At 37.1% G+C, this 27600-nt stretch overlaps 1 protein-coding gene across 3 annotated transcripts; it reads right to left on the reverse strand.

Moving 5' to 3' along the window:
• Nucleotides 1–3700: 3700 nt before the first annotated feature.
• On the reverse strand, nt 3701–25149 carry ANKRD7 (ankyrin repeat domain 7). 3 transcript variants are annotated; one of them, XM_059171674.1, is made up of 7 exons: nt 24706–25149; nt 21902–22016; nt 21571–21744; nt 20611–20717; nt 19664–19801; nt 17670–17779; nt 3701–3860 (listed from the first exon to the last, which is right to left on the reverse strand). In XM_059171674.1, the coding sequence occupies exons 1-7, from the start codon at nt 24939–24941 to the stop codon at nt 3790–3792; spliced, it is 951 nt and encodes a 316-aa protein (XP_059027657.1). In that variant the 5' UTR covers nt 24942–25149; the 3' UTR covers nt 3701–3789. The 3 variants fall into 3 exon arrangements, with proteins under 3 accessions (XP_059027657.1, XP_059027659.1, XP_059027660.1); XM_059171676.1 differs by lacking the exon at nt 3701–3860 and adding an exon at nt 15313–15656; XM_059171677.1 differs by lacking the exon at nt 3701–3860 and adding an exon at nt 15678–16276.
• Nucleotides 25150–27600: the final 2451 nt, after the last annotated feature.

The raw sequence follows: 27600 nt of genomic DNA on the forward strand, positions 1-27600 counted from the left end.
ATTTGTCTTATGGCAATCATATACTCTTGCGGGGTTCAAAAATGAAAACTCATATAAAACAGGATCACTCCATTCTGGACTTACATAGTTCCATATCACATTTTATAAACTTACTTTTGCTCACCTTAGTATTTTTTCTTTCTTTCTTTCTTTTTTTTTTTTTTTTTTTACTAATTTGGAGCTTTTTTTTTTTTTTTTTTCCCTAACGGGCTGTTACTCTGGCTTTGTTTTTTCTTTTTTAAAAGATTTTATTTATTTATTTGACAGAGAGAGCACAAGTAGGTAGAGTCGTGGGCAGAGGGAGAAGGTGAAGCATGCTCTCTGCTGAGCAGGGAGCCCAAAGCGGGGCTTGATCCCAGGACCCTAGGATCATGACCTGAGCCGAAGGCAGATGCTTAACCAACTGAGCCACCCAAGTGCCTGGTATTCTGTTTTTAAGTCATTGGCAAATTTGGTAAAAAAATGTCTTTTCATGGAAGACTGAAAAAAACAATGTTGATGAGGCAGAGCTCTCTCCACCCAGGTTGATAATGATCCATTAAACAGCATAGTGTTCCCATTCAACTAGCTACAGATTTGTTTAATTACAAGATATTTAGTCCTTTTTCTCCATCTTCTTTACAGAGATGATTTGAAATTTGGTCAAATGCTTTGCTGTGATGTTTATTCCTCTTTTAGGAAGGAACCTGTGACATGGGCATAGCTGGTCTTAGTGAATCAATGCTGCCTCCTAGTGATCACTGCTTCCTTTTCTATGTTTCTACAAACAAAAAAAGTGTATTTTGGAATATTGTCTGTGACATTTGTAAAGCCATTGAGGTATACTAGGTATCATGCTTGCAACTGTGCATCTACCAGGGAATGATACTAACAAGTTTTTGTCCTTTGTAGCTTGTATCCGTCCTCAGCACCTCAACCAAATCATCTCGACTAAAAGGTTTACTATCCAAGGTTATGAGTGAGTTTGTCAAATTCCTTAAGTATTCTAGGATGTACCATATAGGGCTTGGATTCATTTAAAGGACTAGAAACTATGTTTTTAAAGTGGTTCTAATTTGCATTAATCATTTTCCCAACCTTTTTTCTGTTTTAAGAGTAGAGAGTCTATGTAGGTTGTGTAACACTAAGGATAAAGGCAAGCGAGGACTTTTACCAGTAGTTTTTTTCTCATTAGTTAACAGAATACCATTTGCTGCCCACTGACATTATTTGGTGAATGGAGGAGTTGAGAACTATTCTGCAAGACACTGTTCAGATCTTAGGTGTAACGTTATATTTTTTAAACATCCACTTTCTGTATTGATTTTTTGTTATAACCTTTTACTTTCATCTTTTTTGTATGTTTCTTTTTTAAACATCATTTTATCTCATAGATGTATTATTTGCCAGAAGTGGCACAGGTCAAGTATTGTTAAAACTAGGATCCAAATCCCATGCTATTATTTCTACCCCAGTATTTATTCAACTATATGATAAAGCCTTTCTCCTCACTAGGGTACTTTTCAATTATACTGTAAACCTTTGGTTTGTTTTCTTTTCCCTATATACTGGCCTTACAAATACCAAGTAATGCAAATGGTACTGAATTATTATATTTGAAATATGTTAAAAGGAAAAGAATTCAGGAGCTTGGAGATAGAGGTGGAACACATCTCTGGGGGATACATCACTTAGGTCATGTATGAAAAATTGTGTGTGTGTGTGTGTGTGTGTGTGTGTGTTTTGGGGTTGGCAAGCAGGAAAATGATGTCTGAAAATATGCACAATATATCTTATGTTTCACTTAATTTGACTTATATCAGGAAAATCACAATTATAATTGCACTCTATAAAGAATAAATTCATAAACTGGTAAGTTGCCAGAAAGCCGTGCAATATGGTTTATATGACATTTTAAAAATGATTTTCAAGAAGTCAAAATGATAGCTATATTTTTTTAGATTTTATCTTAAAAGTTGAAATTTTATTTTAAAAAGTGTTCAGATCTTTCAGCCTGACTTGAGTAAACTTTACTGTAGTTATGTAGAAAAGGACCAGAGATCCTAAAGATAAGCAGAAGTTACAGTTTTGAGGAATTTTAAAATTAAGAGTCAAGTGAGGCCAGTGTAGCCTGGCAGTGAAGGGAATCACACTTAGCTTGTAGTTTTAGCAAATTAATCTCCCATGTCTTGGATGCCCCAATAAAAGTGGAACAACCCTCCTTGAGTTGTTATGAAGATTAAGATAATAAACACTTAGAACACTGCCTGGAGCAAAGTAATGTTTCAATGTTGATAATAGCTAACCTATATCCCAATATTGAATGAAGGACTTGAAGGACTGTAAGTTATCTATTTTTACCTAGGAAGAGTACTCAAGAGTAAGAGCATTCCTTGGGAAAGCTTTTTGATGGAATAATACTAGTAAAATTCTGTACAGACCTGTACGTTTATTGGAAACGAGTATCTTTCCCTTGTGCAAAAGGTGATGTGAAGTTTTGAGCACTATTTTTTTTAAATGCCAGAGGTAGAGAAAGTACAGAGAAAAACAAAGTCAGTGGTTAGAAGTCATCTAAAGATTAGATCTCTTTAGTGTGAAAAGATAAATGGGAAATGGGAATATGCTAAAAGTCTAAAATTGAGAATGAATAAGAACTTGCATATTTTATTTTGTGTATTAAAACTGAAGTATCCTGTAAAGACTAGAAGGATCGTTTAGGGCAAATAAAATTCTGCATTAGAGAATGAATAATAAATGTAAACAATTTATCAATAACAGTTCATTTCCTGAGAATTTACTATATGAAAACCTTTGCTGAGAGAGGACATGACCAGTGGTAAAACGATATTTGAAGGCAATATATAAATGTGCCCAACGGATGGCACAGTTTGCAAATGCTTCTTTGTGCAGAGATGTGGGGGAGCTGGAGGAGAATTCAAGGAAACTGACAGATTTGTGCTGGGTCTTTATGGATAGTAAGGCTTGGCATAAATGGTTGAGAAACCTTTCCACATTGGTAGACACAAAGGCAAGAACAAGCAAGATGTGTAATAATTCCTTGAGTAATAGACTGATTTATCTCTGCAGTGAGCTTCTCTGGTTAGCAAGAGTTGGCATGTGTCATCAAATATTATACCTGGGAAAGTTAGGTGCTATCTGTGTAGCTCTCCTGGGAGAGGACTATTGGAAACTTAGACCTGGCATTTCTGGGATTGCACCCTAAGTATCTTTTTCCTTTGCTGGTCTTAATCTGAGAAAAGAGAAGGCAATCAAATAATTTACAGTCTTGAGATCGCCACTAACAGATTTGCCCTCAAACCCTTGATGGTGAAAACAAGGTACTAATTACTATTTTAACTATCAAACATATTAGACAAACTCTAGGCCTTTGCCTGTGTTTGTTTGATTTAGTTTTTGGTTTTTTTTCCCTCAGAAAAAGCAAACACAGTTAAATCTGACTTCTTGAAGATCGAGGATCCAGGATCTTGACTGGATCCTGTCTCTTGATACTGTGGATACAAAGCTACCTTGGAGGGGGCGCGCGGGGGGGGTGGTGGTGGTGGTCTGAAAGCCCGGCCAACTTGGAGTTAAATTATGGTTTAGCATGTAGTGACTGTGGGATCTTATGCCAATTTAATCAAGTTCTCTAAATCACAATTTTATAATTAATAAAAAGAAGAAATTGACAGCATGGTAACTTTGCAGAGCTATTATGATTTTTATACAGAGAACACATGTTAAGCACATACTGTCTTATCTAGTCCACAGTAAAACACTGAATAAATCTTAGTTCCATTTCTCTTCATTCCCTTATTTAAGAGGTAATGAATCTGTAAAAATCCTACCTGCTAATGGGTCTTCTTCAGAACTCTCATCCATAACTAAAAAGTAAAAATGATTTTGAATCAGCAATAGGAAAATATTTAATAATATTATGAGTACAATACTCTTCAATGCTTTGCCACAAACTATCCCTTTGGAACACAACTGGAGAATATTCCAGAGTATTAATTACACTCTTGGTGGGCAACTGATACATTAAAATTTTCCCCACCATCACAAATCATTATATGCAAGGGAGAATGTGATTTATAAAAATTTGATAGAAGTTAATTATAGTTATCATAGTCCTAACCCAATAAAGTCAACAGAAATGGCATCATGAACAGAACTGGTATTACAACTGGAGAACAGCAAATTTAAATAGCACGATTTTTCTAGACCTCATCCATTAGGGGCAGTAAAGAGATAGCATATTTAGCTAATTCTTAGTTCAAGGAGGGAATATAGTTAACAACTGTTCAGTTTAGCATGAAGAACCCATCATAAGGTCTAGAGGCACTATACTTTGCCATATTAGAAACCAGGTAATGATCCTTGCAAAAGATTTCCAGTGTCCAGGGGAGAGGAGTACAGAAGAGACAAGTGTATTTACTTTCTATTCTCAGAGAGACAGCAGTAAACTCATGTAGTCCTAGTAATTTTATGTACCCTGTGGATAGAATTCCACAAACATGGCTATTCTTTCCTGAAAAAATAAATGAAAAGGTCCCATGCTAAGAACTTGACTGCTCTGAACTACTTGGAGGTTCTACTCAGTGAATTTAAGATCAACCATTTAGGGGTACGTGGATGGCTCAGTCCATTTAAGTGTCTGACTTCATCTCCGTTCAGGTCTCAATCTCATTGCAGCAGTTTTGTTTTTGTGACATATTTTTGCACTTTAAAAAAAACCATTTTATTTATTTATTTATTTATTTATTTATTTATTTATTTATTTATTTAACAGAGACAGCAAGAGAGGGAACACAAGCAGGGGGAGTGGGAGAGGGAGATCAGGCTTCCCTCTGAGGAGGGAGCCACATGCAAGGCTCAATGCCAGGACCACAGGATCATGACTTAAGCTGAAGGCAGATGTCTAATGACTGAGCCACCAGGTACCCCTATTTTTGCACTTCTATTAAAACTTCAAGTTAAGTCCAGAGATGGGATGTTTATATATTTATTCTACAAAGACAAATCTGGCTGATGGTAATAAAATGTCTAGTTCTAACAAAATTAGAAAATGTTATGCACTAGATATTTATATCCCCCCAAATTGATATGTTGAGACCATAATTCCAATGTAATGGTATTTGGAGGTAGGGCCTTTAGGAGGTAATCAAGTCACAGAAAACCTCATGAATGGGATTAGTGCCCCATAAAAGGCCAAAGATTGCTAGCTAACCAGTTCTTTCAGCCATCCAAGGACACAGAAAGTAAATCAAGAAGGCCCCATGAACCAGACCATGCTAGCACCCTAATCTCAGATTTACAGCCTCCAGAATTATGGGAAATAAACGTTTCTTATTTAAGCCACCTAATCTATAGTAATCTGTTATAGCCCGAAAGGATTAAGAAAGTAAACCTTGACAATTAGCCAACAATTGGGAGAAAAATATTTTGTTCTAATGGGAACTCATTCTTTTCAACTTAACAAAAGAGAAAGGTTAATAGAGAGATTGATAATGTATCAACATATAAAAGAACTTGTGATTCTCAATAAGGAATTGCTTTTCTAACTTCTATACTGATCTGCAAAAGTAAATTAAAAATATAACTTGACATTTTTTCCTGAAGTTCATATTGCTTTGTGTTTGCTTACAATCCCATGTTAAATAGACAGGTGCTTTTTATTACAAATAAATTTCTATCATTTATGACAAGAAACAATTTGCTATAAAAATAAACCCACTTATGTAATTTATAATTACATAAAAGCAAATAATACTTAATTGTTTTCTAATTTATACAGAGGCACGCTATGGATTTAGTAACTTAGTCAACTTCTGAAACTAAATAAATTACTCTTCAGACATTATTTCAGAATCTCCCAATGAACATCTTAAATAATCATAAATTGTGGAATTTTAAGAAAAACAACAAAATTTACATATTGATTTTTAAATAGCTCTTTTATTATGAAAACTTCCATTATCCTACTTTCTGTGTCTTTGGCAGAATCAATAAGAGAAAATTCACTATCAGAAGATTTAACTGATATAAATTTAACTATATTTGAAATAAAGAATATTTAGATCTCCATTATTATTTTTTTCTGGGAAATCAGATGGTGATTATTATAAAGGAGAAAATGTAATAAATAACATTACTATTTTAATACTTGATGTACCATGCACATTACACAATACTCATATTTCTGATAATACAACAGACAGAAGCTAACCCAATTATATAAAATTGTATAAAATTATATGTAACTTCTATAAACTTCAAACTTCTGAGCAACACTAACTTCATACTAGCATTTAAGTGAAAAATTATCACTGAGTGGTTCTGAATTGAGAGCAGTACAACTCATTAAATTAACCAGAGGTCACATGATAAGATCCTGAAGTCCTAAAGATTAGTTCTCCCAGTTTAGACACATGGCTATTTTTTGTCGGTCAAGTACTTTCTCTTCAGCACCTGTAAGATGTGTCTCTTGTCTGACCTTCCTAAGTCCCAAATGGTTTTGTGGGGACTTAATGACATAACATATAGAAATATTTTGTGAGACAGTGAAGCAACAAAAGAATGTGCTCACTAACTTTATTACTGTCCTATTCTGGATACTTAATAAAACCGACAGTCTGGGGTTTTATATAGGTGCTAATGTCCCCAAATTCTGCAGTTTTCACAAAATGTTTTAAATCCTTATATTACTTATTAGGTGGTTTATTGCTTGTGGTTTGTAATTTTACAACTTGCAATCAGCTACTATGTCACTTGTAACTAAAGTTACATATCTTATAAATCATCAGATAACAAAGTTGTGGTTGCATATAAGAAACTTTAGGGTCTCTGTTAACAGCGGCCAATCATGCTAATGGAAGATAGCTAACAGATCAAGTCAAGACTGATGTGGTAAACTATCCCCATTTTATCCACTCACTTTCCAAACCAGCAGATCTTCACGAATAATGCTCAATCTCCATGTTGATCCCCAGTTGTCTTGGAGGATGGAAACGACTTTTTATACTTAGATTGTGATACATGGATGGGTTTGAAGGAAACTTCCCCAAGAGACTTAGTCCTTTAGATTGAGAGGATCCTATTGAACCTTGAAAATTATGACAGCCTCTCATAAAACTGAGGCACAGACAGAAGTCACATGGGAGGTGGTTTTCATTACTATATCAAACTTAGGACTTGAATAGTGGGAATCTAAGGTAAGTCCCTCACTGCTCTAGAGGAGGATGACAGGAATTTTCATAGTCTGACACTGGCAGCTACAAAGGACTTAGGTCTTGAGAGACCATCTAGGAGCAAAAAAAAAAAAAAAAAAAAAAAAAAATGGAGAGAGAGAGAGACTGATAACCTTTTTGGAATACTATTTGAATCTAATTGCTTTAGCTGGCCCCTATTACTAATTCTCGAATTTCCACCCTAAGTGTCCCCCTTGCTGCAGCCCTGATTTCTTAGCAAGAGCAGCAAAGGTCTCAAAAGGGAATCAAGCATGAAGGTCTGGATGATGACCTGGGCTCCACATAAAGTTCTGACTTAAATGAGGGAATGCTTTGGAAACAATACCTGAGCACTTTAGTGTGCGCTAACAGAGCTGTGCTCTAGCCCGGCTATGGCTCACTACTAGAGATCTGAGCCAGCACTTAAGAATAACAGCTTTTTCCTACTAATTTGAATTTTCATAATGATCAAATACTGCTTCTCATTGATTTTTGGATGTGTTTCTAAAATTTCTGTTCTAGCCCAGTCATTTGTCCGTCTATTCTGCTGTCAGTAAGACAATAATTAGTGGAAATTTATAAATGTCTTTTTTCAAACCTTTTCTTAATATCATCATAAAAGTATACCAGAATAGCATCACAATTAATTCTAATTTTTAAAATCTTGATCTTTTGATTTGGTTTATAAGAAACTGCTAAAATAATAAAAGTTTACATATTTTAGATAAATGAGTCTTTTTGTTCAAGAACATGGAGCACCTTCCCACTCCAAGTTTTTTTTTTTTTTTTTAAGATTTTATTTATTTATTTGACAGAGAAAGATCACAAGTAGGCAGAGAGGCAGGCAGAGAGAGAGAGAGGAGGAAGCAGGCTCCCTGCTGAGCAGAGAGCCCGATGCGTGACTCAATCCCAGGACCCTGAGATCATGACCTGAGCCGAAGGCAGCGGCTTAACCCACTGAGCCACCCAGGTGCCCTCCAAGGTTTTTCTTAAATACTTAGTAAAGCATATAGTTTATACCTACCTGCCTACCTAAAGAATGTTGATTAAAACAACAAAGAGATCTACACACCTACTAAAACAGCCAAAACTCAGAACACTGACCTCATCAAATGCTGGTAAGGCTGTGGAGAAACAGAAACCTTCATTCATTGCCAGTGGAAAGGCAAAATGGTGCAGTGACTTTGGAAGACATTTTGTCAGCTTCCTACAAAACTAAACATACTCTTACCATGTCATCTGGTAATCACACTCCTTGGTATTTACGAAAAGGAGTTGAAAACTTATGTCCACAAAAAATTCTGTGCATGAACACTTAGAGCAGCTTTATCCATAATTACCAAAACTTGGGAGCAACCAAGATGTCCTTCAGTGGGTGAATGGATACAAACAATAAAATATTGTTTAGTGCTAAAGAAATGCACTATCAAGCCATGAAAAGACATGGAGGAAACTTAAATGTACATTGCTAAGTGAAAGAAGCCAATGTGAAAAGGCTACATATTATATGATTCCAGCTAGAGGTCATTCTGGAAAAGGCAAAATTGTGGAATCAGTAAAAAGAGGTTTTCAAGGATTGGAGGGAGGATGGAATGAATGGGAGAACACAGACGGTTTTCAGGGAAACGGACCTATTTGTAGGGTAGTGTGATGTGGATGACTATCATTATCCAGTTGTCCAAAGCTATGGTGCATACAAGACCAAGAGTAAATGTAAACTACAGATTTGGGGTGATTATTAGGTGTCAGTGTAGGTTCGTCCTTGGTAACCACTGTACAGTTTTGTTGAGTTATATTGACCATGTGGGAGGCAATGTATGTTTTGGGCCAGAGGTATACAGGAAATTTCTGTACCTTCTGCTTGATTTTGTTGTGAACACAAAAGTGCTCTAAAATATAAAATATATTTTTAAAAATCTGATCTTATCAAAAATATTTTTACTTCAGAAGTTTCTATAGTATGGGAGTTCTTTTCTCTCATTACCAACTTTTCTATAATATGCTAATATTTGATCATTTAAAACGTGTATACTGAAAAAGGAAATGATTGTTTTTGTACTTTTTATTACTATTTACACTTAGTTAAACCTCTTTAAAATTGTCAGTAATATGTCCTACAATGAAAGGATCAAGATCCAGCTAAAAGATTGTTGTTGTTGTCAATGTTAAAATTTTGATTTATGAATGACTGACAAACACACTGTCTTGGATCCTATGCGAAGTTATTATTTTAAGCACTATAATACCCCAGCTGCTGAGGAGCATTAGAAAGGGAAAAAATGCCTCACTGGGAAGGCAGACAATGTCCAGCTGCACATGTAGGGGGAATCAGGAAAAGTGCACAGGCCTTTCCCAGAATATGTGTCTACCTCTTCCCCACCGCACCCCATAGGCCTCCAATAGGCCTCACACTGTCCCTATTATATGCTTTTTAATGACTCTTACGTGAGGCTATGGCTCCCCATCTAAAGACTATAGGGCACTTACTTCATGTTCCCCACGCATCACCCCTGTGGATTTCCTGAGATTTGTTAGTGGGACTCGGGCCCATTGCTACACACACCCAGATCCCTGCAGTCTCTGCTCTGTCTGGAAGAGGACCTGGACTGCCACTTGCCCTTCCTTTCCAAGAAAGAACAAAACCTATTTCATCGTTCTGGGGTGTGGGTAGAGGATCGCCAGAACGAATCCAAGTTTCCTGTTTCTCGTTGCCACCTGATCCCATCCAGGAGAGCGAGGTCACAGAAGCAGTTCTTGCAGTGGTGACCCCTGGCATCAAAGTTCCATTGCTTATAACCTGGCACTTTCAAGGAAGGCAGAGAAACTAACAAAACCCTTTGAAACTAAGTCTAACAACAAGGCAGCGGCTCTGGATGGGCGCTCACGGTCTAGCCTCAGAGATACAGTTCGCAGGCGCTGGTCCAGCCCCCTTCTCCCTTCTAGGGAAATTCCCTGATCTGCTGTGTCCTCACCCAGATATGGTGGTAGTTAGCTCAGTGGTTAGGGGTGGGGGGGTAGGGCATCCAGATGGGCACTAGGGCCCAAGGCCAAGCTGGCTTGCATAATACCAGGGCCCTGGCGACCTGGGGCTGCAACACCGGGAAAGCCTTGTCACCCAGAAAACTCCCTAGGCCCCCTGTAATTTTATTTTTTAATAGGTCTCTTATTCTAGTAGCAGAAGCTTCATTCCTGCAGCTTACTCTACTCCCACATCTGGAAGGTGGTGGGGATTTTAATCTGGGAGCCCATGCAGCAACCCCTGTCCCTGCCATGGTTTCAGAGTGTGACAGCGTGTGTCCACAAGGGGAAATTATGAGCAGAAAGGGAAGTACTCTGTGCAGATGAAAAGAAAAAAAAGCATTTCACATTCTCTCCTTCTCTACTCTTCTGGCTCTGTCTCACTCAATGAAAGCTTTAAACTTTATCCCCAATGCCAAATGAGTTCCATGAATTCAATCATAGAGTGATACTGACAAGATTTAAAGAAATTTCTCCTCATATGACTTTAAAGAACTGTTAACATCATCAACCCTCTACTTCTGTACCTAGCTTAATTACATGCAAAATGGTTTCCCCTTACGGACATTCATTTTACAATTTATTATTCAAAATAAATCTTTCATATAAATCTATTTAATGGGTTTCTCCTCTTATAAAATGTAATGAGATAGTCAAATAAGAAAGAGGCTTTGGTCACATATAGTTTCTGGTCTTCCACTTTTTTCAATAGTCAAATCTTTTTTTCAGTCAAGTTTTGATTCAAATGGATCTTAAAACACTGAAACACTTTGGAAAAATATTGGTAGTGTATTTTACGAAACATACTTTCATACTTTGTAAACTAGTAATGTCAGTTGTAGAACTATCTCCAATGGACATAATTCCAAAGAAGAAAATACTGATAGCAAGGTGAGATTTTCAATCTTTAATGGTGGAAAAAAATGGGGGGGAAATGTAATACCTTACAATAAGGGATTGTGTGAGTAACACATAGTGAATTAAGGAGTATCATGTAGCCAATCAATACAATTTATATCAAAGATACATGAGTCCAAGGATGCTGAAGTAATATAAATGTAGTATAAAGGAGAAAAGATCTGCCTCATGAGAACAATCTTGGGAAGTGATTATTATGTCTTCTTTATATTACAGTGAAGGAACTGAGGTTAGAGTTAAGAAGCTTGAACATTCTTCCACTTTTAAGTGATTAGGTAGGACTTTGAGTTTACTATATCTTTTCCACTCTGTTACTAAAGCATCAATGGAAATAGTGAATATATACATGAAATACAGAAGTTGGCAAATGTCTTTCTTACAATCATAATAAAAAACTCTCTTTGACTAAGCACTTATATTTTGTCAAGGCTTAAAACTCAGAACACTGCCAATTTCCCACTATTTCACTCCTCCCTCTTTTTGCTTCCAATTTAACACCAACCAGAGAAAGACAAATATGCTCTTCACATCAATCACATAAGATGCAACACTTCTAATTAACCAATCTCCAGCTTCTTCATGCCAACCAACCCCAATCAGACTTCGAGCATGAAGTCTTCCATTTTTTTCAATAATAGAGGTTTCCCACTTTCCTGCTTTCCTTTGAGGCTCTGTCATATGTAAGTGATGATGGTTGACTCCCTTGCTGCAAACTCTGAATAGCTTCTATTTATTCTCATTTGGGTTATCTTTATTTCCAGTTTTCTCAGACTATCCAGCAAGATTTACATCACCAGCATATGATTTACAACACCTATCTCTGCAGATCCCAACCTTAACTAGGCACAGGTCCTGTGGAGACTCTTCTGCCTTGCTTTTAGTGGCTCATTGTGTCCTTGTTAACACAGAAAGTCCTCAAGGTCTGAACGCTGCTCTCTGCCTCTTGAGTTCCTGGGCTATTTACTCTCATCTTGGTAATAAAATAAGATAAACTTTTTGGTTTCCCAATGCATATAAAAGTTATGTTTGCACTGTACTGTAGTCTATTAAGTGTGCAATAGCATTGTATAAAAAATATAATGTACATACCTTAATTAAAGGTAACAGAGTGGAAAAGATACAGTAGACTCAAAGTCCTACCTAGCCACTTAAAAGTGGAAGAATGTTCAAGCTTCTTAATTATATAACCTCAGTTCCTTCACTGTAATATAAAGAAAATATTCTAAACACTTCTGGCTAAAAAAATGCTAACCACCATCTGGGCTTTCATTGAGTTATAATCTTTTTGCTGGTAGAGGGTCTTGCCTCAATGCTGATGGCTCCTGACTGACTAGGGTGGTGGTTGCTGACGGGCGGGGTGGCTATGGCAATTTCTTAAAAGAAGACAACAATGAAGTTTGCTGCATCAATGGACCCCTTTGCAAATGATTTCTCTGTAGCACATGATGCTGTCTCATAGCACTTTACCCACAGTAGAACTTCTTTCAAAATTGGAATCAGTCCTCTCAAAACCTGCTGTTGCTTTATCAACTAAGTTTCATCATATTCTAAATCCTTTTTCATCATCTCAATAATCTTCATAACATCTTCACCAGCAGTAAATTTCATCTCAAAGGTCCATTTTCTTTGTTCAACCATAAGAAGCAACTACTCATCCATTAAAGTACTTCATGAGATTGTAGCAGTTCAGTTATATCTTCAGCCCCCACTTCTTATTCAAGTTCTCTTTCTATTTCTACCACATCTGCAGTTACTTCCTTCACTGAAGTCTTTAACCCTTCTCCTCCAAGCCATCCACGAGGATTGGAATCAACTCTTCCAAACTTCTGTTAATGTTGATATTTTGACCTCTTCCCATGAATCACAGATGTTCTTAATGACATCTGAAATGGTGAATCTTTTCCAGAAGGTTTTCAATTTACTTTGCTCAGATCCATTAGACAAATCACTATCTATGACAGCTCTGTCCTTACAAAATGGTACAAAAATGTATTTATTAAATAATAAGACTTGAAAGTCAAAGTTACTCCCTGAGCCATGAGCTGCAGAATGGATGTTGTATAAGCACGAAAATAGGCATTGATATCCTTGCACATTTCCATCGGAGCTCTTCCAGGTGCATTGTCAATGAGCAGTCACATCTTGAAAGGAATCTTTTTGTCTGTAGTGGGCTTAAAATTTTTCAGCAAACCATGTTGTAAAAAGATGTGCTGTCATTTAGTCCTTCTTGTTCCATGTATAATGCACAGCCAGAGTAGATATTGCATTATTCTTAGAGACCCTACAATATTTGGAATAGTAAATGAGTAATGGTTTCTTTATAAAGTCGCCAGCATTCGCCTTTAATAAGAGAGTCAGCCTATCTTGCGAAGTTTTGAAGCCAGGCATTGACTTCTTCTCTTTAGCTATGAAAATACTAGATGGCATCTTCTTCCAATATAAAGCTGTTCTGTATACATTGAAAATCTGTTGTTTAGTGTAGCCACTTCATTAATTATCTTAATTATTATTAATTATCATTAGCTAGATCTGAGAGTTAAGGCCTTGTTCTGGATTAGGCTTTGATTTAAAGGAATGCTGTACCTGATGACCTTCTATCCAGACTACCAAAACTGTCTCCACATCAGCAATAAGGTTGTTTTGCTTCTTATCATTCATATATTCACTGGAGAAGCACTTTTAATTTTCTTCAAGAACTCGTCGTTTGCATTCACTACTTGGCTAACTATTTGGCATAAGAGGCCTAACTTGCAGCCTACCTCAGCTTTTAACATGCCTTCCTCACAAAGCATAATCATTTCTAGCTTTTGATTTAAAGTGAAAGACTTGAAACTCTTCCTTTCACTTGATTACTTCAGAGTCTGTTATACAGTTATTAATTGTCTTAACATCAATACTTTTGGTCTCGGAGAATAAGGAGGCCCGAGGAGACGGGGAGAGAGAAGGAACAGCAAGTTGGGAGTAGTCAGAACACACACAGTGATCGATCAAGTTTGCTGTCTGATATGGGTGTGGTTCATGGCATCAAAAGACAATTATAATAGTGATGAGGGAGCAGGAGGCTGGCTGAGGACAAAGCAAAAGCTGGCGCCTTGCACCCCCTCTTCACCCGCTCCCCTCCATATGTGTAGCATTCCTCAGGCACCCCTGATCACCATAAAACGATAAATAGTTAACTTGCAGGGATCGCAATCCTGCAGAACAGGAATCTCCCTTGCTCTACGAGATGTCCTAGAGACCTAAACAGGGAGGTTACCTTATCAATAGCACAAATTTCCAGAGGCAAATAACTCTCAGTTCCTGAAGCCCTAATGTCTCCCTCCCACCATAAACTGGAGGAGACTGAGGTAGAAGGGAATGTAAATGATAGCTGGATCATAACACCCCACCAAGAATCTCCCAACTATCTTGATGTTAATGCCTGACCTAAGGACGACATTGATCAAGCCATAAGGGCAAAGACTCCCCCCGGCACCTTGTAGGCCCTCCCTAACATGTGAAAACTCTGTTGAAATCTCCCATTCCTTCACCACCTCCCCCCAACCGTGGGGTATATAACATGCCTACCCTCACAACCCAGGGCAGCCGCATCTCCGCCTGCCCATGGGCCCTGTCCCCGTGCTCTAATAAATCACCTTTTGCACCAACGACGTCTTAAGAATTCTTTCTTTAGTCGTCGGCTCCAAACCTCCTCACCCCACCGATCCTGACTTAGGTTCTGGGACTTCATCAATAGTAACATCAAAGATCACTGATCCCATCACCATAATATATAATAATAACGAAAAATTTAAAATATTGTGAGAATTATCAAAAAGTGACATAGAGACATGAAGTGAGCAAATGCAGTGAGAAAAATGGTGCTAACAGACTTGCCTGATGCAGTTACCACAAACCTTCGACTTGTGGAAAAAAAAAGAAAAGAAATCTCCAAAGTGCGGGGCGCCTGGGTGGCTCAGTGGGTTAAGCCGCTGCCTTCAGCTCAGGTCATGATCTCAGGGTCTTGGGATCGAGTCCCATATCAGGCTCTCTGCTCAGCAGGGAGCCTGCTTCCTCCTCTCTCTCTGCCTGTCTCTCTGCCTGCTTGTGATCTCTGTCTGTCAAATAAATAAATAAAATCTTAAAAAAAAAAAAAAAAAGAAATCTCCAAAGTGCAATGAAATGAGGTATGACTGTATTTGGCAACTGAATATTTACTATCACCAGATATTTTGCAAGTGAGGATTTAACTACGAACAAAAGCTCAAGCTCTTATGCATCTTGCAATTCAAAAGGCAAGGAGGGGAGGAGTAGATAACAAAGCACTGTAAGCGACAGAATGGAAGGGCAGCCAGACAAGTCTTCACTGATGTGCCTTATGAAGGGAGGAAGTGTCCCAGGATACAATGAAAGGAAGAGTCTTCCAGGGAATCATCCTGAAGCTAGATAGTCCTGGATGTGCTCAAGGTATAGCAAAGAGCATAGTGAAAACTATGTGCTCTGTATTTTGTTTTTAAATGCAAAATTGCAAATTCCCTTTGAGGAAAAAAAAAAAAAAAAAAGTTAAGCAGATTTTAAAAGGTTACAAAAACAGGCCAGAAATTTAACAGATGTTTTGTTTGGGTTATGAGACTATGAGTGATACCTTCTTTCCTTTTTTCTTTTCTGTAATACCCAAATTTTCTTAAACTGTATTACTATAGTCCTTCTCCAAAAGAAAAAGGGTTTTGTCAATGAAAGTACTTGCAAATAAAAGAGAATTTCCATTTACACGGGGTTACTTATAATGTTTTTCTCTATTTATAGCTGACATGTTAATATTTTTACTTTATTTAAATGCTCTAATGTATGCCTAGCACACTATGTTTCAAAGTTTACACTTACGAATACCCCATTCAAAATTCTGACTAAAAAGACTTCTGCTGACTATAAGCTGAACACAAACTGTATCCTTCCAACTGATAGCTCATGATATAGATGTTTGTCTTTTGAAATCTCTTCACATCTTCTAAGGTGAAAATTGCTCTCCATTAACAAACTTTTCTTCAAATGAGTAGTCAGTGAAATGCTGTGACATTTCATTTAATTGCTCTTTCAAAACAGACTTTTCTAATGCAAGGCAGCAGCAAAGGACTTGTAGAAATGAGGTTATATGTCTAGAAAACAAATAATATTTGTAATGTCTTCATTTGTGTTCAAATATTTTCACTCCTAGGTCTATTTCTTAAATTCTATACCTGAGCTACAAAACCATTATAATTTAGCATCAATATATCTATATCTTAATGGTCATATAAGAAATGAATAATTAAATTATCCCCTTGGAATCTGACAGAAAAGCAACCTTTGATGTTCACCATCTTTTGCAATGTGTTTGGATAATTTTCTTGACCTGATATTTCTAATATGGTTCAAAACACACAAAGACTAACCTTTCATTAAAAACAGCAACATATATTGCCACGGGTAAAAGGAATGGAGGTGTTTTAATTGTTTAACCTCAGGAAATACGCAAAATATGTGAGTGATATTTTTAATTTTCTACTGCTTTATTTCCCTAAAGAACTGAAGTATAAATCACAGAAGTTCTTTACTTCTTATAGTTGCATGAACATTATTAGAGAGAGAGAGAGAGAGAGAGATGGTGAGAGAGATGGTAGGAGAGGAACATATAAGGATGAAGAACAAGAGTCCAAACAACAAAATTTCTTGAGTGTGTAAGATTAAGTTACAAAGGAAAATTCAGGTAAATTCTCTCTTAAATTCACTCACCTTGAAGCAATAGGACCAAACACTATTCTAAGTATGATAATGATAGATTTGAGGGGATGAAGAAGAGTGAATAGTTGTGACAGTCATATGATCTCCTGTTGCCATCAGGCTCCCTGTCTTTTTTTTTTTTTTTTTCTTTTTTCATAATAGTTGAAGGGTAGTGGAGGAGTGTATATTTGCTGGTGTATTCACAGACTATAACTGTAAAAATTTTTGTGTCATCCAACTAAAAAAAGTCAATGTAACATATACACACCAAAAAACAAATAAACAAAATGCTGTTTTAAAGACCTAAATAACTGTTTGGTTTTTTTGAAAATAAGCACCAGAATTTATTATAATAGATGCACAGTATTTTTAATTCACAGATATTACTACCTAATTTTAAGTTTTATGTAATGATTAAGTATATATTATATTAACAATTATCAAATGTACTTATCTGAAGTATTTTCAGAATAAAATTAAAAATTTACTAATAGCTTTATATTTATTAAAAATTTTGTTTTTTATAATTAGTAATTATTATAACTAGTCATATTTTGTTTTTTATAAATAGACTATGGATAAAAATTATCTTAAACATTCAGTATCTCTTTACATGTTCAGTCAACACAATGTCAATATGTTTTAATTACAAAGGACAGTTCTTAAAAATATTTAGCATTTCAAAATTAGAGAAAATTTCTATTTCAAATTTAAATACTATTTGAGAAAACTGAGTCTCTTCCTAAAAGCAAACCATTAAAACTATTTGTTTAGTTTGTATCTTCTTACCTTCCTTCAGTTCTTCTATATCAGATTCATTACCCAAGGCTGTATCTTCAGAATTAGACATCTGTTCAACTTTCTTCTCCCTTCCATAATTGGCAATTAATTGATGATATCTATCCATAAATTAAGGATTTGTAAATAATCAATTCATAATAATCATTAGATCAAAACCTTAGATGTTAACTAAAGCCTTTCTTGTTGACCTCAAGCCTCCTTTCAAGCCAATTCCATTAACAGATACCATTTTTACTTCACATTCTCCCATTCTCTAGTACTTTTTCCCTGCTATCACAAATAAACTATTAGCAAGGTAGAAAAAATAGCTTTAGGTTATTGTTGGTATACTAGGTTGCTAGGGTTGCCATCATAAAATACCACAGACCGGGGGGCTCAAACAACAGACATTTTCTCACAGTTCGGGAAGCTGGAAATCCAAGATCAAAGTGCCAGAAGGGCTGGTTTCCTCTGAGGTCTGATAAAGGGAGGATCTGTTCCCGGCCTCTCTCCTTGGCTAGCAGATGACTGTGCTTTGCTGACTCTTCACCTTAAAGTTGCCCCTCTAGGCAACAAGCACTATTGGTGTCTCTATGTCCTAATCTCCTTTTCTTACAAAAATACCAGTCAAACTCAATTAGGACCCACTCTACTGCACAGTCATTTTACCTTAACATCACTTTCAAAGCCCTCTCTCCAAATACCATCATCTAAATTCTGAAGTGCTGGGGAGTTAACACGTGATTTTGAAGAGGGAAGAATGGGACACAATTCATAACACTTGGGCTTAATGTGCAGGGGGAGGGGCAGAAGGAGAGTGAGAGAATCTCAAGCAGGCTCTCCTCTGAGGGTGGAGCCTGACAGGGACTTGATCCCAGGACCCTGAGGATCATGATCTGAGCTGAAATCAAGAGTCAGCTGGTTAATCAACTGAATCACCCTGGTGCCCCCATATCCAAACTTTTTAAATGATAAGGAAAATTCCCTAATTAAAAGAAACAGATTCTTTTTATAAAATGAAGAAGCCCTTCATAACATAGATAGTATCAGTAATTTATCTCTTTAAATTTTTATAACATGGTTTGCTTAAACTAAGGTAAATAAAGGTACATATGTCCAGTATTGCAAAGAAAATACTGTATTCCATTATGGTTTATAAATTTAGTGGATTATGAATCCCTGAGTTTATAAAGTTCAATTTAGACGTTAAAAATAAACATCTGAATGTATATATAAAAATTACTTCTCTCCTCTTGCTCTTTTTTTCTCTCCTCCCACTCCTGTGATGTTCACATGGACTTCATGATTAAAAGATATTACTAAAATGTAAATAAAGTAGATGGAAGAACAAGAAAACAATAAACTAGGAAAAATACCTATGTATAATTTAAGTTTTACCCTAAAATGAACTTATAAGGAAAATACCTTTAACTTCATTAGATATATACAATTTTCTGTTCATTTCATCTCACTTTCTCATTGACTATTACAGTTAGAAATGCATATTTATACATGAAAAGTTTTGACTTTTGGGCTAATGAGAATATGCTTAAGAATTCTGAAAACTTATCAAACTAAAGTTAGCTAACAAAAAATAAAATTATTTTGAATAATAATATTCAAAAGTTGAATTTTTATGTTACTCATGTATAAAAACAATCAAAAAGGCTTCATAGATGAATCATCTTTTGCCCAATGTTACTACTCAGAGGTTTTATTATTGGCTATGCCACTATTTCCTGAAATTACCGTGCTGACATACTTCAAATTTGCATGCCACTGGGAGTTAATCCACAGACTTAGGCTGTCCACAGTTCTTAGACTGACTGGACCCTACAAACAGATGAAATCAAGGATCCCTGGATCCATGTGGCCAGAATTCATAATATGGTTACCCCTATGCAGCGCTTTGTACCTTACCAGCTTTTCCCTTTGGGGGTTCATGGTTCTTTCTTTATGAGCAAATCCCATACAACTGTTAAAAGATATACAGTATCACTTACACAGTAAAACCATTAAAAGAAGCATATTCCTCAGCTGTGAATCCATAAATATCTTGGCAAAACAGGTCCACTTCTTGCTGCAGAAGAAGACTGACTAAATCTGTTGGTTCATCGCTTAGAGCAATCATAAGGGCTGTTCTGGAGAAGAGAGATACATAAACATGTTATTTATGGATCTTAGACACGTCTTGTGCTTTTTTTGAAAAGTTAGTCTTCCAAATTTACTGTTCAAAAGTAGACTATCAGGGAAAGAGGGCAAGAATGCAAAAAGGGGGCAGATCTGCTCAAAAGGATATACCAATCACATTATATCAGAGTCTAAAATTAAGAGTCTCTGGGAAGCAACTAGCTCAAAGGTTTTTGTCGTTGTTTTTAAGATTTTATTTATTCATTTGACAGAGAGTAATATATATATAGAGAGAAAGCACAAGCAGGGGGAGTGGCAGGCAGAGGAGGAGAGAGAGAGAGCAGGGATCCTGATGTGGGGCTTAATCTCAGGACCTGGGATCATGCCCTGAGCTGAAGGCAGACGCTTAACCAACTGAGCCACCCAGGTGCTCTAGCTCAATGTTTTTTTAATCCTTTCTCCCTGGAATCCTAGTGTTTTCGAGATGTTTCAAAATACTAGGAAGAGGCATGTCTGAAGCTCTGGGTATCTACCCCCAATTAACTACAGCATCTAGGATTTAGAGACTGAGTTTCTATATAATATTCTTAATTACAAATGATAATAATAATAATAATAATAACCTATCGATCTAGCCCAAAAGTTTGATTTTACAGAAAAACAGACCCTGGGACTCTAGGTAATTTGTCCAAATTATATGGCCAGATCTTTTACAATATCACAAAATGTATACACACACATACACAAACACATACATACATATATATATTGTCTTGTTAGGTAGCTATAGTTGTATGGTCTTATTTAGTATTCATTATACCTTTGATTCTTATCTGAAGCATTCACATCTGCCCCTCTCTTCAGAAGATATTCTACCATTTTTGCATTATTTTCAGTAATGGCAAGTAATAGTGGAGTATACCCATCCTGAAAAAATTATTTCAAAATGATTATTTAAAATATACAAGCATTATATGCCTTTTAGATTTAAGTTCAATTTAAGAGAAAATGCATTAATAAGAAACCTCTGAATATACTCTTCGATTTCAAAAAAATATGATTTCAGAGACTAAGAAAATTAATTGGAAATCTGTCATTCAAATATAAAATTCAAGTTTTTACTTTAGGCCTAATCCAAATTGTGGGGAAGAGCAGCCTGGGGGATTTAAGTGAAGAGCATCTAGCATTTAATGTAAGTATCACAAACTGTCAATTCACATTTCATAATGTTGTTATTATTGAGATTGTATAGGCCTCCAAGGCTGACACTTATTTTGGGCTGTCATAGAGACAAAATCAGTGAACTTGAGTGTGAAGAAGCTTAAAAAAACCAAAAACAAAACCCAAGAAACCCCTCATCTCGATAGGAGAGATGGATTACTTTTAGTACAGTAAGTGATTTTTCTAATTTAACGTTATTATCATTATCCATTAGTATATAAATAAGACAGGCAAAAAGAGGCTTATGATTTTTAACCAGTATAAACTTACAGGGAAATCAGGTATTTCTCATTTGATATACGCCTCTGAAGAGTTATTATTGTTAAATATAGTATTGTTTTAGAGGTCAGTGTTATAGTTTGAAGCAAAATGGACCAAGATTTTTTAAAAAGGAAAACCTTATCAGTGTTTGATAATCTCATTTTTCTTCTCCTTTCCCCCAGTTTCATTTTGGAAAAGTCACACTTCATATAACATGGGTTTCAACTTATGAATGATCTGCCAATACATACCTTCTTCCATTGCTTTCTATAACATAAAGTAATTTTTGATAGACTACCTTATTTTGATCTTCAAGATTAGCTTTGTATTCAAGCAATTTTTCAACTAATGAGATACTTTGGCCACAGACAGCATAATGGAGAGCAGTATTGCCATCTAAATCCACCAGATTTGGATCTGCACCATGGCCTAGAAGAATAGTAGCACAATCCTCCTTGGCACACTGTACTGCCTGTCAATACAACAAGAACAGACAAGTAACCAACTTACTATTCAGGATGTGTTACATTAAATTAACATTTACTACTATGATTTAAACTATGAAACCCAACTAAAGTGAACTAGAAGAACTCAGATGCATTCCGATTGAAAAGGAAAAATGAACACACCTTAGTCAATGGAGACCGGTTTTCCCTATCGCAGACATTTATTTTGCACTGTTTCTCAATTAAGAGAGATACAATATTTGAATGTCCATTAGCACAGGCCAGGTGCAAAGGTGTTCTATATCAATACAACAAAACACAGAGTTAGAGGTAAGTCTTAATTTGGAAAGTTATGATACTCAAGAACTTGTCAGATCATATACTGTTGATACTTCCTTCATGTACTTATTGATGTTTATATACAAGTCACATTAATTATAATTGCTTTCTACTGAATTACAAAGGCCATGCAAATGCCTTTAAGATCAAATATTTAACTGGTTTCACGTTAAGGACAGTTTATAATGAGTTAAAAATATGTACATATGTATGTGTGCATTGTAGTCATCAACATATACCTAGGAAGCATTTACTATGGCCAGGCAGGGTTCTAGATGATGGGGATGGGGCCGCAAACAAAATGGACAGAAATACCGGCTCTTATGGATCACACATGCTCGTGGAAGAAGTAAACAAAAAACTTAAAATAGAAAGCATGCCAGACAGTATTAAGTGCTAACAGGAAAATTAGGCAGGGAAGATAGGAAATGTCAGCAAACAAAGAACTGCTGTTGTATGAAGGGGAGACAAGGGAGCCTTCGCTGATAAGGTGATGATTAAATAAGCCCGGGAAGGGAGTGAGAGAGGAAGCCATGTGGATATTTGGGGGAAAAGCACTTCAGGCAAAGGAAACAGCAAGTCCAAAGGCCCTAAGTACATTTCCGGCATTTCTGTGGAACACTGAGGAGGCCAGGGAAGCTGGAGATGAATGAAAGGGAGGGTTGTAGAACAGAAGATCAGTGAGATAACAGAGGGGGGTACGTGTCATGTAAGTCTTAATGAGCCATTGAAAGGATCTTGACCTTAACCCTTAAAGCGATGGAAAGCCAGTGGAAGTTGTTAAGGCAAGGAATGACTCTTTTCACATACATTTTACAGGATCTTTCTGGCTACTGTATTGAGGATAAACTGAAAAGGTTTAAAGACAGAAAACTAATTAGGAGGCCACTGCAGCAATTTTGGTTAAGATATGATAGCAATTTTGACTAGAACGGTAACTGTGAAGATGGCAAGAAATAGTTGGATTTTAGCAATGTTCTGAAGGTGGAGCTAACAAGGTCAGATGGGTAATACGAAAGAAAGAGAGGAGTCCAGAATGACGCTAGGGTTTCTAACAACTGAAAGAATTTGGTATTTCTAGAAAGAGAGATGGAAGTCTGAGGAGGAAAAATGGGAGCAGAATTTGGGGATGTTTGAAATGTCTACAGAGGGATGTGATTATAAAGCAAGTGGCTCTCACGAGCCAATTGTTAAAATTTCAGAAAATATTCAAGCCAAATAACATCACATTGGTAGCTTGAAATTGGGGCTTCTCCTCCCTTTGCTTCGCTCCCACACTCAACTAAGAGCCTGCTATTAGCATTTACCAGCAGACCACAGTCTATCAGATAGCCACGTTGAAGTGTAGGTATTTATATAACGAGTCTAGAGTTTAGGAGAGCGTTCTGGCCAGAGATAAAATATTGGAAGGCACTAGAATATAAACATTTAAAGATAATCTCTCTTCACCAGGCAAGTGAAGGTTAAGACACAGAATCATTTCAAGTTCTGAGCCCTCATATATTTATCAGACAGGAAGAGGAAAAGAAATCAACAAAGGAATCTGGAAGGAAGTGCCCACAGAAGTAGAAGTGCCAGGTAAACCAAGTGCCCTGAAAGACAAGACACTATTTCAAATACTACTGACAGGGCAAGTAAGATATTTTGCTGAGATGCCAGCCAGGTAAGACTGAGAATTAACCACTAAATGAAGTCATGTCAAGGTTACCCATGACCCTGTAATATAATTCAATGGAGTGGTGTAGGATAAAAGTTGGATAAATTTAGATATCTGTTTTTGTCAGAGGGAAGGACATAAAACTATTGGCAAACTGACATAAACCTTCTTTATAACGACAGCTTCCAGTTATCCAATTATGAAGAAAAATGATGTTTTTCATACCCTATGACTTGAAAACTGCCCCCCCCCAAATTTTAAGATAGCCATAGTCAGTACATATTTTCTATTATTAATGCCAAACATGTAACTTCTTTTTTTAATATATAAAATTAATTTTATTTTTGCAGTAAGTGGTTGTGATGGGATTTTTGAAGATACTCTGCAATTGGAAAAAATAAATAAATAAACCTTAGGAGAACCACATTTAAAAAGTCATTGTTTTGTTGTCTCTGTGTCTCGAAATCTTACAACCATACATACATCAAATTAAAAAACGGGTCGAAGGGGGTGGGATTATGGACATTGGGGAGGGTATGTGATTTGGTGAGTGCTGTGAAGTGTGTAAACCTGGTGATTCACAGACCTGGGGATAAAAATATATGTTTATAAAAAATATATGTTTATAAAAAATAAAAAATTAAAAAAAACAAACAAACAAAAAAAAAAAACAGTAGTTTGGGTAAAGGGTGAAGTACCAGGTGGAGATTAATGCAATGGGAGGAGTGGAGGGAATCAAGGATGACAAAAATAACCTCAAATATCCAGGTAAGCACTTTAAGAAATAACAAACTGGGGGGAGGGGGGGAAGAGAAAGAAATAATAAGCTGGAATTTGGGACTGCGACCCTCCGGCAATGGTTGTCAGACGTCTCCACTATGGGAAACCCGGAGTGACAACCGACGAAGTAGGCCAGACAAGTCCTGCTCCTGATTCCACGACCCAGGGGAGCCGGCTTCCTCTCCACACTGCCCTTCGTCAGTCTGGTCACCTGTATTCTCTGTCCCGTATATTCACATCATGTTTCTTCCGCTGAAGGTACTTCTTCACCTTCTCCAAATCCCCAACTGAGGCAGCTTTGTGAAGTTTCTTTAAGTCCTTATCTCGAAGGTTGTAGCCTGGCTGGGTGAGGTGACGAGTACCGGTCCTGGCCCGGCCTACGGGCAGGTCTGAGGAGAGGCTCACCGGCTCATCCTTCCGTCTCCAGAAAGTGAAAAACTTCTTCATGGCGGCACAGGAGGCAAGTTCTTCTGTTGGATCAGGATGTCCCTGCAGCTCCCAAAGGCCCCACCTGCCCCTTGGGCCTGGCCCTTCCCTACCTCCCCACCCCCTCACCCTCTCACTTCCCCCACCCAACCTCCAACCAGGCTTGAAGCCGTCTCTGGACAGGTCTTCAGCCCAGATTCCAAGCTAGTCAGAGCCGGAAGAGAGTCAGTGACAGGAAGTGATCAAAGACAAGAACCAGATTGAACCACTTGCCTGAGGCAACACACCACCTCAGTTGCCTGGCAACGCCCAGAGCCTAGAGCAGCAGCACCCCCGCCCCCGCACGGGGGTGGGGGTGGGGGTAAACTCAGTACTGAAGCGTCCAGACCCAGATTCTCAGTTAAGATCTTTGACTGACTGCTACACAATCTTACTGGTAGATCAAGAGCCTTTTGGTAGAAACCTACCTACTTTCTTACAAATAACCCCTTCTCCTTCAAGGATACACCTAATGACTTGAACTCTTGAAAACAAGATTACCTTCCTTGTGGTAGGGGTGGATCTTCTCCAGGGATCATGCCCTCCAGTATAGGTAATCACCCTCCCCCAACATGGTTCACAAGATGTAACACATCTTTAACAATAACTGAGATCCCTCTATAATCTCAATTACAAATTTAGTTTTGAATGCTACCTCTCACATTCCAGCTTGCTTTCTCATGTCAGAAAATTCCCAAAAGCCTTCCAATTCATTGCACCTATAGTTCATTAATTCTACCAGCTTTCATTGACCTTGACCACCCAACTGTGTCCAAATTTCTCTGCTTAACTAGATTAAATTCCATGGTGGTTCATCATCATCACTCCCTTTCCCATACCTTCAATGTTTGAGCTCAATCTTTTTCTTACTTTCTGCCTAAACCTCAGTCCTAGTTAAATCTAAACTCCCATCTAAAATGGTCTGTCCTGGGCCACTGACTAAAGGAAAGAACAAAGCCATGCTGTCTTCACTTTTAGTTCATGAAAATTCACCTTAAGTAGATTGGTATGCTTTCCAGCAATCCTCAGATAGTTCCCTGATCCACCCACATTCACACTTTCCTTGATCATTTCATATCTTCTCTCCAAACACATTCTTGGCTAATGACTTGGTTTCTTGATCCACTGAGAAAAGAGAATTAGTTGGAAAAGAAATTCTGTAGGCTCCCCAGACATCTATCCACAGGCCTATCCTTTCCACAGAAATATTTTACCTTCTCTTCTGTTCCTATTGACATATCAATATATATTGATATATCCATGTTTTTAGCAAAGGCCAATGCTTCTTTTGTGGACTAGACCCCATCTGCTGTAGCCTATCCATGAACATTGTTTCAGCAATCTTTTGCTTTCTCATGTGTCTATAAAGTTCTCTGCTAACAAATTCTTATTAACATAAACACACACTATCATTTGTCTAACCTACAAACCAACAAACTGATCATATCTCTCTCTGTAACCATCCATTGTCTCATTTCTCTCCTCTCTATCATTTTTCTTCCTCTGTTCTCAAAGCAATTCCTATCATTACCTATTTTTTATTGAGGTGTAATTGACATATAACATGATATCAATGTCAGGTATACAACATTGTGATTCAATAATCGAATATACAGCAAAATGATCACCACACTAAGTCTACTTACCATCTGTTACAAAAGTTACAAAAACTTTTTTCTTGTGATAAGAACTTTTAAGATATACGGTCTTAGCAATCATTCTTTTGTTCCCATCTCTCTCAATTGACACTGCTCTCAGTATGATTGCCCATGACCTCTATCATGTGAAGCCCCCTTGTCATTTCTCAGTTTTCATATTAATCCAGTAGCATCTGACACAGGTTTCAAGGACCATTGCTTGCTCCTTGAAACACTGTCTACACTTGGCTTCTAAGATATCACACTTCCCTGGTTTGATTATTTCCTTTCTAACCATACCTTCTTGGTTTGCTGATTCCTCTTTATCTCCAATTTTGGAGAGCCCCAGGATCAGTCCATCAATAGCTTCATTTTTTTTTTTCTCCAAAACCTTTGGAGTCACCCTTGAATCTTATCTTTCACATCTACATTTATATTGCCAGCAAATCCTGTTAACTCTAACTACAAAATACATCCAGAATTCATTTGATTTAACCCTATATCTATATTCCCCTCTGGGTGATATCATATAGTCCATCGCCTTAAGCCATCTATATGCTCTCAAAACTCCAAAGTTGAGAGTTCTAATCTGGTCCTCTCTCTGGAATTCCAAACTACTATATCCAGTTGCCTACAGAATCTAGTGGCATCTCACACTTAACATGTCTAAATTGACCTCCTCACATTCCACTCTGTCCCTGTCTTTCTTAATTAAGAACAGGTAACTCCATTCTTCAAAAGTCAGGTCGAAAGTTTGCTCAGTTCAAAAGTCTTGGTGTCATCTCTGACTTCCCCCTTTCTCAATGGCCATATCAGTTAGCTAATTAGTTAGCAAAACTGAAATGCATTACTTTCAATACATACAGAATTTGACCACTGCTATCCATGTAGCAGAGACCAACATCATTTTTCTCATTGCACTATTTTCCTTTAATATCTTCTAGGAGAATCCTGACTGGTCTTCATGTTTCTGCCCTTGCACAGCATCCTTGTCCCAGTTTATC

Source organism: Mustela lutreola, chromosome 4 (genome assembly GCF_030435805.1).
Source record: "Mustela lutreola isolate mMusLut2 chromosome 4, mMusLut2.pri, whole genome shotgun sequence".
Taxonomy (NCBI): Eukaryota; Metazoa; Chordata; class Mammalia; order Carnivora; family Mustelidae; genus Mustela; species Mustela lutreola.